This window comes from Echinops telfairi, unplaced genomic scaffold, assembly GCF_000313985.2.
Source record: "Echinops telfairi isolate 266 unplaced genomic scaffold, ASM31398v2 ScPeMD7_3533;HRSCAF=4204_0, whole genome shotgun sequence".
Lineage (NCBI taxonomy): Eukaryota > Metazoa > Chordata > Mammalia > Afrosoricida > Tenrecidae > Echinops > Echinops telfairi.
Window position 1 is genome coordinate 48,108,348 of NW_022107431.1, and position 13,749 is coordinate 48,122,096.

The 13,749-nt window shown below is 40.2% G+C and overlaps 1 protein-coding gene across 1 annotated transcript in view; it reads right to left on the bottom strand.

Annotated features, from left to right (window-relative positions):
* Positions 1–4,412: 4,412 nt before the first annotated feature.
* The window catches only part of FAM162B (family with sequence similarity 162 member B), a 12,427-nt gene continuing 3,090 nt past the window's right edge, over positions 4,413–13,749 (bottom strand). The window contains exons 2-5 of the mRNA XM_045294299.1: positions 13,714–13,736; positions 13,504–13,615; positions 8,332–8,440; positions 4,413–4,606 (exon numbers count right to left, since the gene is read on the bottom strand). Of these exons, the coding sequence (XP_045150234.1) occupies positions 4,508–4,606; positions 8,332–8,440; positions 13,504–13,615; positions 13,714–13,736 (343 nt within the window). The 3' untranslated portion in view covers positions 4,413–4,507. The remainder of the gene's footprint in view (positions 4,607–8,331; positions 8,441–13,503; positions 13,616–13,713; positions 13,737–13,749) is intronic.

Below are 13,749 nucleotides of genomic sequence, written 5' to 3' on the forward strand. Positions count from 1 at the left end.
TACCCCTACTAATTTATTTTTATTATCTTTGTTCCTCAAATATTTACGCACACATATTTTATATTAAATGCAGTATGTGTATGTATGTGTGTACATAGAATATAGCTACTTTCATTACCATTGGGTATAATTTTTATGATTTTTAATAACCATGCAATGTTATATTGAGTTAATTTGGTCTATTCTATCATGTTTTAGTCATACTCCTTTAGTTGACTGAGTTTATTCCCAATTTGTTTACTCTTTTGCGTATGCCAAAATAACTATCATCCTGTAACTATTCTTCTATTTAATTAATATCTTGGTATGAATGTTCAGGAATGCAATTGCTGAGTCTAGAGAACAGACTTCTTTTGAGCTTTTGATAGTCTTCTCATTTTGCTTTCCCAAGGCTTCTGCTACTTGGCAGTGGCACTGGCAGTACATGAAGCTGCTCCCTCCCCTCCCGCTTGTTTTGCTGACAGATACAGATAGCATCTCCAGGTCGTTGTATATGCCTTTCATGTAGAGACCTGTGTATATTTTGTATGTATATTTCCTCAATAAAATGTAATACTCGTTGAATTCCATCCATTACCTATTTGAATCTTTTTTCTAATCTTTTAATTTATTTTCTAGTTATCTACAATGAATATGACCTTCCCCCAGTTTTTACCTATTTATTTCAATAAAGCAAACCATATTCATTGCTACTTAATAAATAATATAGTCTAATATATTCCCTCAAAGTTTAAAAAGTCATTACCCCTCCCCAGAGATTTAGTGAAAAATAATTTTTGTTGGCCTGACTTTTTGTTTGTTTGCTGGATTCTTAAAACATTTAACTTAAGTCAAAAAATTTAATTTGGGATAAGGGATGCATTTTTTTCGTTATAATTTATTTTCAGAAACATTCATGCCCTCAGCTTTATTTAATCTCCCTCATATTATATGGTTGCTTTGAAATTTAATTCATGATTCTAAACCACACCTAGGATAGTTCTTTACCTTGATTTCACACATTTCACATAATGTCACTGGTTAAAACTGAATAAATACAAGATATTAATTGCCAGCTTAAGAACACTTCGTTATTGTAGTCATTTATTTTCTAGGCTTTGGTCTATTCTATCATTATGTGTCATTATAGATACTTATTCTTTCCTGTCTTCCAACCTATAACGAGTCCATTGAAGAGACTTGAATTAAGTGAGAAACCCTTCCAGCATTAAGCCAGCGTTATGTGTAGGCTCCTTTTCTTGTAAACAATGAAACAAAAGTTGTTGCAGATTGCCTTCATGCTCCCAAAGTGCCCCCCCCCCACCTCCCATTTCAGTTATGGAACCTACTTTTGGGAAATCATATAGCAGCTAGATAATAAACACCAAAACACCATGAGTGACCTTCATGGGTGACCTTCATTCTGTATTCATTGTATGATTATGTTTGTGTGTGATTGGTTTGTTTGCTTTTTCTTGTTGTGCTTTTGTTATTTAGCATGATTATTTCTGGAAAAGATCTCTCGGTTTACTTAATCTAGACTATCATTTTAAAATTGAGAAATGAAAATACGGAGGTACCAGCTTTCTTGTCTCAGGCACAGGATTACAGCATAGGGTCTGTGATCCAGTGTTTCTCCCTCCCAGGCCCTGCTCCTTCCTGTATTACCACAGGGCCCCATACTCGCTGGAAATGTAAGGCCTAGGTGTCAGCTCTCGGTATGTGCAAAACTAGATTTAACTCGTAGTCCCATTGCTGATAGATTGAATGTATGCTATCGATATATTACTTTTATTTATATAAGTCAAAAAAGATTGCTACTAAGTTTCCAGATCATACATGCTTGGCTTAATCCAAGCAAAATATACTTAAATATTTCTCTATAACTCATAGGTGGCTACAGACAAGTTCTTTTGGTAATACACGTGTGTTAATGTCATTCAAGTACCTTAAAAAAAAAAAAGATCCAAAAGAAACTTCCATCTGCGGGGATCTACTATGCCTGTTAAATTCAAGCCGGAGAGGTTATGAGCTCAGAAAGTTATGCTGACATTGGTTTCTTTAATTATTATTATTACAAAGGAGTAAGCTTGATAGATTTTCTAAAAGGACACAAAAATTGGGGGGTGCTTTTAAGGAAGTTGTTTTAAGAAAATGAAACTCAGAGGCTATATCAAAAACGAATAGTTTCACATTTGACCTTTTGCTTCATACAAGCATTGTTATTACAAGTGATCTTTTAGTACAATGATTTTGTAGCAAGACTTTTGGACTTACCCTTCTAACTGCTGAAACCTGGGTAACAATTTTATTTTTAAGTATGCATATTGTATCTATGATAGGTCTGGATAAGATTGAATTTCAGCAAAGCCATGAAAACCAGGAGATTTACCAGAAGGCTTTTGACCCGATTGAACATTGCTTGGGTGTGGAAGACGAGGCCCCCAGCTCCACAGGTGGAGGAAAGCCGGCCCCAGTTCGTATGTCGGCAGCATGCAACAGTAGTACAAGAATCAGAGACATATATGAAAGAATTCTTCTCATTCATCTAGTCAAACTCAGTTTTATTTTGCCTGGATTTAAATTTTTATTAGTTAAACTATGCAACTATGCTTGCTTCTTTTACATTTAGTGAATACTTAACTCACTGATCTGGTGTTTTTACATACATTTTACTTTGAAAGGTTGTTTCTAGAACCTATTTTTTAGTGACAGAAAATATGGCAAAACTAATAATTAAATTAATAATAAGATCTACTGGCATTGAAATCATGTGTCATTTGGTAGCCCTCATACGTATTAAAGTTGATTTGTTGGATAAAGGACTGAAAGAAGCATTACCTTTGCCTTCATGTTTTTTCCTTTTAGAAGCATTATAGGAAAATAATTAGAAAGCAATCCTGATGAATTTTTGTTATTTTCTAAATTCAGCAATCCATTAGCTGCTTGGTGATGAAAACTGAAATCAAAAGAATTGTGGTGGCCCTTTACTCAATTGATAGCATTAGAGTTAAAAAAAAAGAGGGCTTTTAAAAGATGGTGCATCTTTAATTATGATTGGGGGATGGAATGCGGAGACGGTATTTTTGTCTAGCTAAATAAACCAACATTTGAGTAGCATACAATATTATGAAGTGCTATGGCATCATATTAAAATAATAAAATACTATTTTACAAATGTATTATATGTGTCACAATTCCTTTGTTCTCACCGTGATTGAGTATTCCAAATTAGGATACAAAATAAATGTGTTCATTGACTAAAATTTGGCCTGTTTTCCAAAGTCATTCACTTTTTGGGTATAGAGTATCTGATAAACACAGGATGTTGCTTTTATTTTACAAATTCCCAACTGTTGTAATGGGGAACATGCCTAATTTATATATGTGTGAATTGATCCCATTCACTTAATGAAGTATTACTAGCTTCACTGTGGGGAAATGATGCAAATTTACTAGAGAGGAATGCATGATTTTTTTTCCCATGCAATTACTGATTTTTTTTTCTTTGCCTGTGTGAAGCTACAGTTATCTGACATATCCCCCATCTAGTTTTATATATTTCTAAAGGCATTGTTTCCTTCTCTAAAGAGTTCTACACTCTTAGATTTATACCACATCAAATCATGCACCTTTTAAATGTTCTTTGAATTCGGGGTACTAAAATGTCTAAAAGGGCAATATTAGGTCTGTATGGTGGATGGGATAAGATTTTTCAATGCAGTTCTTACAGGATAACCCTTGCTGGTAAACAATTCCCGGGTACAACTATCATCACTTGTTTGCACCAATGCATTTTTCACTTCTCATAGAACTTCACCCTGATAAGCTCTTGTGATCAAGATTGCCCCTTAGAATCCCCAGAACCGTTTGCCACACTCTTCGAAACTGCCTCACAGAGCCACTGCTTGCTTTAGGACCTTTTTAAGGCATCCTAACAAGATTAAGGCAAGTGGATCACTGATAGAATTTGTCTTGCAGAGACATGTAAGCATGTTTTGCTTAGAATAAACCCATAGATGTATGTACAAACTACATACATCCCCTAGTGGCAATATTCTTTGAGCCAATCAATGAACCACTAGCACACATAATTTGTGGAGGAATCTCACACAAGATTGAACAAAAGAACTCACACACACAGGTGCATACTATGGGTTTCCATTTATATAAGATTGAAAAACAGGCAGAACTAGTCTCTGATCATCTAAACCAGGCAGTGGTTACCTTTCGGAGGTAATAAGGATTAAGGACAGAAAGGAAGCTTTTGCGGTGCTGTTGATACCTGACGGCTTGGCCTGGACAGCAGCTACACAGGTGTGCTCACTGTAAATACCTATCACAGAGTATACACACACTGTCTGTGCTTTGCTGAATGTATACTATATGATTTACTACCAGCAAAAAGGACTGCTACCTTTCACCCGAATAAAAGCATGGCAAGTACTTCAATTGTTCTGCTTTACTTATCCTTTATTGTGACTGATGTAGGGGTGACAGTCAAGTGAACCCACTGTCACTCCGAACATTACTTAGCCTTCATCTTTGCAGCCAATGCAGCCTCCTCGCGCCACTTGGCTTTCTTTGCCAAGTTCCAGCTCGTTAAGGATTCATGTCGTTGTACAGCCTGCAAAAAAAAAAGAAAATCAAATCGCAGTGACTCTGGAAAGAAGTACTTTTAGGTGGGAGAGATTTTGTTGAAAAGGAAGGAAAATAACTTAAAATATTTGTAACAAATAACATTACAGGAAAATGGTAGGTAAAGAAATTGCATAAGTTGCTTCCCTTACAGTCAACAGGGGACTGACATTGAGAATTCACCTCTAGCCCCTCTTAAAACACACACACACACACACACACACACACACACACACACACACGCGCTTGTTGGATATTATAACTTCTAATTATAATAAAACAAAAATATTTTCAAATGATTAAGCTCCAGATGCCAGAAATGAACTCAAATTCACAAATTGGCAGAGAACGGGAGACTGACACCAGGGTGGAAGGAAATGTTATTGGCATCAAGCCTTAGAGAAAACACACAGGCCTTTACAATTGTGTACTGGGACTGTAATTCTTGGACAGAAAAGAAAGTTAGGGATCAAAAGGCATTTCTATGAAATGACTAAAACTCATCTCACCAGCTGAAGACACTGGTAAGTAAACTAGCCAGCTTTAATCTGAACAGAGAACAAATATTCAACATTCATAACTTAGAAGTATCTGTGAAAATCCTACAAATGCAGCACAAAATAAAAGATATGGGGAGGAGGGGATAAAAAACAGTCATGGAGATTAAAGATGGAAATATATACATATAGACTAATAGCTTCAGCAAAGAGGCACTATCTGATGTTAGGGCAGTTTAGAAGACTAATGGTAAGAGAAACTTGAACATCGTTGGGATGAAGTCTTTGAGAATGCCAGATGGCATGTGATTGGAACAAATCTATTGTAATGGCCAGAGGCCGATACATGGGTCAGTGCGTGGTGAGAGTAGAAACATTTCTTTTGAATGCTTTTCTTTTCACAGTGAGGTTGGAAGAAAGGTCATCCACTGTGATTTTTATATAATCTCATGTCACAAGGATATTACAGGGAAGGGGTGGAGTCTAGCCTGTCAATCAGGTCACAGCTTGATGATGCCTCCTTGTGGGTGTGGCTTTCTCATGAGGATTCTGCGAACTTCCTTACTCCCTGGGCAGGACCCACTCTCAGCTTCAGCTTCCTGTTGACAAGCCACATGGAGCCACGCTGATGGCAGCCAGAGCCCTGGAGATGTGTCCACTGCCACTGGATCCACAAGATATCACCCACCAGCCTGTGATCTTCCTGCATCCAACATCATTACTTGTGGCTACATGAGTCTGAAGAGGAAGTTATGGACTAGTATTGGGCTTTTATGCTACTACTGGACTTGTGGACTTGATCTGGACTGGACGGGGATGTTTTCTTAACACACAGTTACTCTTTGATATAAAGTTCTTTCCTATCCATATATGAGTATCTCTGGATCTGTATCTCTAGTCAACCCGGACAAACACATCCACTAAGAGAATGGTGGAGGTCTAAGAAAAGAGAAGCCTGAAGTAGTACCTAGGAGAAGTGGGCATTACCTATATCTAAGAAGATCTGTATTCTATTTTCTGTGAACTCTATCTTTTGTCCATTTTTATTTGAGTTACTGCTCTTTTACTAAAGAGCCCTAGATGTGCTGTCAGGGAAGCATTAGGTTGTCCAAGTCTACCAGCTGCCTGGGTGAAAGATGATGTTATCTGCTCGTGTAATGCTATATGCCCTTGGGAACTGTATTGAAGGTCATGATGAGTTGGAATTGACTTGATGGCAGTGGGTTTGGGCTTGGGGGTTCTTTCATTCATTCAGGGGCTCCTTTTAAGTTAAGGAAATTAGCTCTTGAAATTAAATATAATTGTAGCATTCCCATCTTACCATTTGAATTTTGCATTAGTTGTGGTAATTATGTCATGCAGAATTTTTAAAATTTAATTGACTTTATCAGCCTTTCCTTGTGTATACCTCTTGGATTTTGTCCCATACTGAGAACGATCTTCCCAAGTCTTAAGACCACAAAAAGAATTCCTTCACATTTTCTGCAGGTGCTTTTATAGCGTTTTATGATTAAACTCTTCAATAGATTCTATCTCCATGTAAATAGCCTCATGACTGTTGTTCACTGTCTATTCATATGCCAATATTGTTGTTTCCTTCCAGTATCTTTTAGAGTTAATCTTCCCTCCGCATTGTACATTGTTGGTTTAGGTATTTGCCAGCAAGTCACTTCTGACTCATCATGACGCAGGGTACCCGAAGTGTGCAGAGCAGAGCCGTCGCACAGGGTTTCTGAGGCTGTGACTTGAGAAGCACATCTCCAGGCCTGTCATCCAAAGCACGTCTCGGTGGGCTTGAAATGACAAACTCTGGACTAGATAGTACTCCGTGTGAGCCATCAGGGACTTTAGCATTGTATATTTTTAGTATTCGCTTGTCTATCTTGTCTATTTTACTGTGTGCATTTTAGATTCAGTGTTTCTACTCCCCAAACAGACCTCCTTGCGATTTTTATGACACTCATGTCAGCTTTGGAGATTGAGAGCTCTGTACGTGGTTGAGCCTTCCTTTGTAACCTCGGGGACTTCCTGGCCCCTCCTTCTGGTGGACATTGACAGACTCTGCACAGTGTTTTCTGTGGGTGCAGTTTTAAGGGCAGCCTTCACTTCCGTTCTCTTTTCTTACTAGCTGTTGAATGAACAGGAGGGCCAACTTAGAAAAAATCTTATCAGTCGCTTGGTTAACAGTCTCCATTAATTTCCTAATGTATTTAAAATAAAATCTACTCTTTGCCATGACCTATGTGGCCTGATACCACCTGGCCCCTCCCTGTGTCAAAGCATCTTCTCCTTGCTCATCAAGCTCTGTCCATATTAGCTCGCTTCTATTTCTAGACATAGCAAACCCTTTCTCGTCCCTGAGTTTTGTAGATAGTAGTCCTTCCTATGAGACAGAATAGACTTTTTGATTAGAAAAGTGCGGTTTTCGTGACTAGGACTCCTGTGGGGCAGCGGGCTATGAGTTGGGCTGCAAACTACAAGGCCAGGAGTTCTAAGCCCCCAACCACCCTGTGGGAGAAAGCTGAGACCTACTCCTACAAAGAGTTCCAGCTACAGAATGTCTGGGGCAGTTCTACTCAGTGTATGGAGTTGCTATGGGTCAGAATCTACTCCCTAACAGTGAATTTGGTTTTTGAGTTATTTCAGTAAAAGTTATTCATGTCACTTTCGCACAAAAAGACCTTTGTGATCATCCCCAACTTGTGCACTTCTAACTCCTTCATGGTTTTATGCAATAGCCTAACCTAAGACATTTTCTAGTCCAAATAGCCTTCACACAACAAAGATCGTAATCAAATTATAAACCGTGTTGTTTTTGTTAGTGCTTCTGTAAGTAGGAATGAGTTTTTGCTTCTCTTGACCATCTAATTAATTTGCTGACTCAAATGCCCATGAACACATCCATTACCGAATAGAATAGATACCTGTGGGTGGTTCCAGGTTTCTTGCCTTGAACAGAAACCCAGACCACACCCATTGCCATCACATCAGCCACAACTCAGAGCGACTCTATGGAGGTTTGCTGAAGTGGTGAATCTTGATGGGAGCCGATCGCCCAATCTCCACCCCCTGGGCAGCTGGTAGGTTTGAACCACTAACTTTGTGGTTCGCAGTCCAAAGCTTACTCAACGGCCCCACCAGAAAGAACAGCAATAATCCTTCAATTGAGAATAGTTTGCCTTTAAGGTCACAAGTCTCTGTTTTGAAGAGCACTCACCCTTTTGGCTGACGCAATCACTGCAATGCAGGCGATGATGGTGAGCCCAATCATTATGTAGCACACTTTCACTCGAGCCTTGTTTCTGGCTGCATCCATCAGTTGGGGCCTAAATCAAGAAGCAGATTTTGTTAAACATATTGAAGTAACGTGGGCTCCTGACAAGCAGGATAGATACCTGCCACACACACCTTCCACATATTTCCCTGACTACAAACTGGAGATGTGAAAGATGAATAAATGCTCCCTCATTCTTTTAGTAACATCTACATAACAGGTAATCAGATCTTCAGGAGCTGCTGGTGCTGTGCTTTAAATGTTGGCTGCTATGCTTCATGTCAGTCATTCAAACCACAAGCGGTTTGGAGGGAGAGAGAGGAGGCTATCGGCTCCCATAAAGCCCCTGAGAGCCCTACACAGGGTTGATAAAAGTGGGAATTGATGCTATGGCAGTGAGATTTTTATTCTGACCATAGCTGACCAGCTGGATCCTTTCTAACTTGTGGCGATCTCACGGTGTGCATAGGGCCTCACGGGGTACATAGGGTGTTCAGTGGCTGCTAGATGCTTTGGAGGTAGATTGCCAGGCCTTTCCCCCAGATTTCTGGTTAGCAGTGGAGATCGGTTAACTGTTTGTATCACCTTAAAAACAAATCAAACAGAAAATCCTCAACTTACAGCCATCAAGTCAGTTCTGTCCGACAGCGACCCAACAGGACAGAGCAGAACTTTGGGTGTCTAGGCTGTAAGTCATGACGGAAGTACAAGGCATCATCTGTCTCCATCGGACCAACTGGTGGGTTTGAACTGCTGACTTTGTGGTTCAAAGCACAACATACCCCATTACTGCCTCCAGGACTCCTTTGCATCACCTTACCCACTAAGGTAGAAGAGTATATTGAGTGTCTGGTTATTCAAAATGTACCTACTAGTGATTGTGGTCTGACTTTCCATCCTCTTAAACTGATTGGGATAAAGATAAGATTTAATACATATGTATGTTTGTGACTTGTATTCTTTAAAAAAAACAAAACGTGTGGTCCTGGTGGTGTAATGGGTGACTCATTGTAATGACTGCTACCTGCAAGCTCGCCAGTTCCAAACTACCAGCTACTCCTCCATAGAAAGATGAGGCTTTCCACTCCCACAAAGAATTACAGTCTCACAAACTCACAGGGGTGGTTTGACCTTGTTCTAACTATAGGAACATTGTGAGGCAGTGTCAACTCAGGGGCAGTGAGCTTGTGTTTTGCTGGCTCTCGAGTAGATGCCACATCCTGGTGACCCATGGATGCAGCGTAGCGCTGCTCCACGGGCTGTTCTTGGTTGGAATTTTATGTAAGCAGATTGCCTCGCTTTTCTTCCGTGGCACTGCTGAGGGAGTTTGAACTGCCCACCTTTTTTTTTAAAAGATTATTTTATTGGGTGCTCTTACAGCTCTTATAGCACTCATATATCAATTGTATCAAGCATATTTGTACATATGTTGCCATCATTATTTCCTAAACATTTGCAATCTATTTGGGCCCTTGGTATAGGTCCCCTTTTTTCCTTCCCTCTCCTCCCACCCTCATGACCCCTTGATAAATTATAAATTATTTTCATTTTTTACACTGACTGCTGTCTTCCTTCCCCTGAGGCTTCTTCCCCCCTCCTCTCCCCACCTTCCCCCTAACCTCTTGGTATCACTATTGCCATTTCTGTTCCTGAGGGGTCTATCTGACCTGGATTCCGTGTGTCCTGAGCTCCTATCTGTACCTGTGTACATGCTCCGGCCTAGCCTGTGAACTGCCAGCCTTTAGGTTCGTAGTAGAGTGCAAGTCATTTGTGCTAATCCAGACACCTGCTGCCTCTGTACTATCAGGTAGGCTTTATTTTTCACTTTGAATAGATACCTGAATATATATATATATATATATTCAAAATTGAAAATAAAACCTACTTGATTACATAGATAGATTTGTAACTCATTTTCATCTCTTGTGTTGTTAATAGCCCCTTTGCATCCTGTCCTGAATAAAGAGACTCTCAAACATTTTTGGAGAAAGACTGTTATAGAAAAGATGTTTCCTTCATGTCTCTCACAGGAAGTCTTCAGAATAAGTGATCAAAATCACAATAATTTGTCAAGGAAAAAGATTTTTAAAGTGCCCACTTCATTGTTATTATTATTCTTAGATATGGAATGCTTAGTTAATATCAAGTATTATTATTTATACTAAAGTTATGTGCACATTGTCCATGATTTTAGCAATTCTACTTGCAAAGTAGTGTTACAAAAATAATCACACCTGTGGGGCCGTTAAGCATTGGGCTGTTAACTGCAAGAGTGGCCTTTCAAACCCAGCAGGTGCTTTGAGGGAGAAAGCTGCGGCTCTCGGCTCTGCTAAAACTTCAACTCCAGAATCTCCGTACAGGGTCGATAGGAGTCAGATGGGACTTGAAGTTTGTGTTGGGTTTGGTCTTGCTTTTGGGTGAAGCTTTTATTTTCAGATAAGCTTTCACTACTTGCAACAGTATAAAGTCTTACTTTATAAACATACACAATTAGAGCACTTGATAGCTCTCAGGCATTATTTCTTGTCTAATATCAAGTTTAAGTTGAGTGAAATTACGTTAAAACATTCGAGAAAGATAAAGTACAATTTCTCCTAAATATTTAAAACTTTATTTTCCTAGTTAAAGGAACACAGAAAACCAGAATCTGGCTTGTTTCCTTAGGTTTTAGGCTGAATGTCGTAAGTTTTTTTGACATATTAGTTAAAAGCAGGTTCAATTAGCAAAGATGAGGGGCATTATTAGATTATATTTGTTGTTGACTTTCATTCCAAATGGAACCTAAAAGAGCTGATCTTTTTTATCCACCCATCTGGATTTGATCTGTTCTACCAAATTAGTTTAGCACAGGAAAAACAAGAAAGATACCATTATTATTATAAAATATCATTAGTGTGGGGCAGGATGATTCTGGGTCATTTATTAATTATGTGTCCATTAAGAACATGAAAAGTAAAAGCTGTTTACATGGTAAGTCTCACGTTTGGCTTAGTAAAAAATTAAGGAAATTGCAAAATGAAAAATATTTAAATGCTCTTATGTTTCCAACAGTGTTTTTTGATAGGCATATTGTCCAGGGTTAAATGCTCATAACTGTTTACATCTTTTGACTGTTATCTCAGGGAAATGCAAATGTTTCTGTGAACTGTGCCTTTCTCACACCTCAGTTGTATTAATGTAGTGTTGGAATATTGTGTCTAAATATGCATGAGCTTCTAAGACTGCTGGCTCTTTATATTCTTGACTACTGGCACAGCAACAAAAAGCCACAAAGCGGAGGGTGGAGTTTTATTGTTCATTTTGTACAGGTTTCTCTACGACTTCATCTTCCACTCACCGCACTATGCTGTGAAAGTGTGAAAGCCAGAGCATGGGATGAGGCGACTTCCTGAGGCTACTCTCTGCTTTGCACTAAGAAGTTAATCCGATCTTTCTGTAAGTCTTAAAGTTGGAAGCAACCAAGACGTTCTTCAATAGGTCAGCAGCTAAACACGTGGGCATAACTTGTATTGAGCTTCGCTATCCTGGGCATTTTTACAAACCGAGGCGTTGTGCTCACCCTGTGCGGAGTAAGTGCATTCTCCCTAGCCCGCGCTCACTTCATGCCTCTGTGGCCCCTATTTCTAATTCTCCTACTAGGCCAAAATTTTTAATAATCGTATTGCACAATTACGATCCAGCATATTTTCTAGTGATATTCAGTGGTCTGGCCCCAAACCCTCAATATCTTTAAGGTATGCCTATACATATATGTGCTTTAACTCTATGGAGTCTGTGCAGGTCAAGGAACACAAATAAAACATTTTATTTTAAAAAATGTCTCCATGGTTGAATAAATGCAGATTTTAAATTTCACAGTATAAGCCATCCCTTATAAGCCAGCCTGGCCTAGAAAATAATGAAAGGGTTTAAGAATGCATTACTGAATGCACAGATTTCCCACACATGTTCCTTGCCATTTATTTGAGATGCTTTTGGTAACTGCTAAACTAATAACCAATAAGATGTTAGCAATACGTGCCAAGTAAGATGGAGGCATAGTTTCCATCCTACTTGCTAAATAGACATTTATTACATTGCACAAATATAATACAGAGAACTTCTGCAAACCTTGTTTGACCTGATTTAAGTCTCCCTATTTGGTTAAGGTCCATTTTAATAAGTAATAGTTTACTTTATTGCTAAATTATTTTAGGCTTGGAATAAACTGAAGTTGTCTAGAGGTGAAGTTGTTAGGTCGAGTTTTATCACTTAACAAGCCACTGCCTTGGTGGGTTTGGGAGGGTGAAGAGAACAAAGACGCTGAAGCACCCCACGGATCCTAAGAAACTGGATGGTAAGTCGACCCCGAGTTTCCCGTGGGCAAAGAGGAGCCTGCACGAAGTAGCCATCTTCCCAGGAGAGGCTCTAGCTGCCCTCGGGTGAGGTAGGGAGCCTCTGTCCTGGTCTGCTGCCACTACACGCCCATAGGAGTGATTTTGGTTGGCCTTAAGTGCTCCACCAAGAGTCTGCTCAAGAGTTCAAGGGGGAGGGGTATCCGCGCAAAGGTGGACGTACCCAGAGAACTTGGGAGCTTCCATTCAACTTTAGCCATCTCCCTCTAAGCTTAGTTGCCCCCTGTAAAGAATGTCAACTGACATCTAGTCCATCCCTACCCATAGCAAACGTATAGGTCAGAGCAGCAATGTCCTGCAGAATTTCCAACACTACCCTTTACAGGAACGGACAGGCTCATTTTTATTAGCGGTAGCTGATGGTAAGTTTGAACCACCAACCTTCGGTTAGCAGCACAGGTTAGCAGAGCAAGCCTTATTGCACTGCACCACAGCACTCCGAATAATGATATTTAGGCTCACTCAGCGTAAAACGGTGTGGGGAGGAGGGGGGCGGTAAGGTGTAGTGGTTATGCGTTGGGCAGCAAACCACAAGGTCAGCGGTTCGAAGTCACCAGCTGCTCCACAGGCTATTCCCTTAGAATTACAGTCCCAGAACCTCACAGGGCCAAAATTTCGTGAAGGCGGCTTATGTTACTGTGAATAATCACTCGCTCCGCAACCCCCCGCCCTCCTGACTCCACTCTCCAGGGCGCCTTGACCTCAGCATCGCCACACTTACGGGACCAGAAGCGGGATCTCTTCCATCGATTTGAAACGCCCGGTCCACAGCAGAATTTTCTTGTCGAACTGGGAAGGTCTGTGCTCAGAAGGGACCCTGTGGACCTTCCCTGCTGCGAAAGCCACAGGCGTGAGTCGAGAAACCGCCCGCCAGCCCGGGCTTCCCTTCCTCCCGGCCCAAAGCAGCTGGACCGCGCGCCCCTCAGCTCACCGCCGCCCTGGGGTCCAGGGGCGCTGGGGCGCCCGC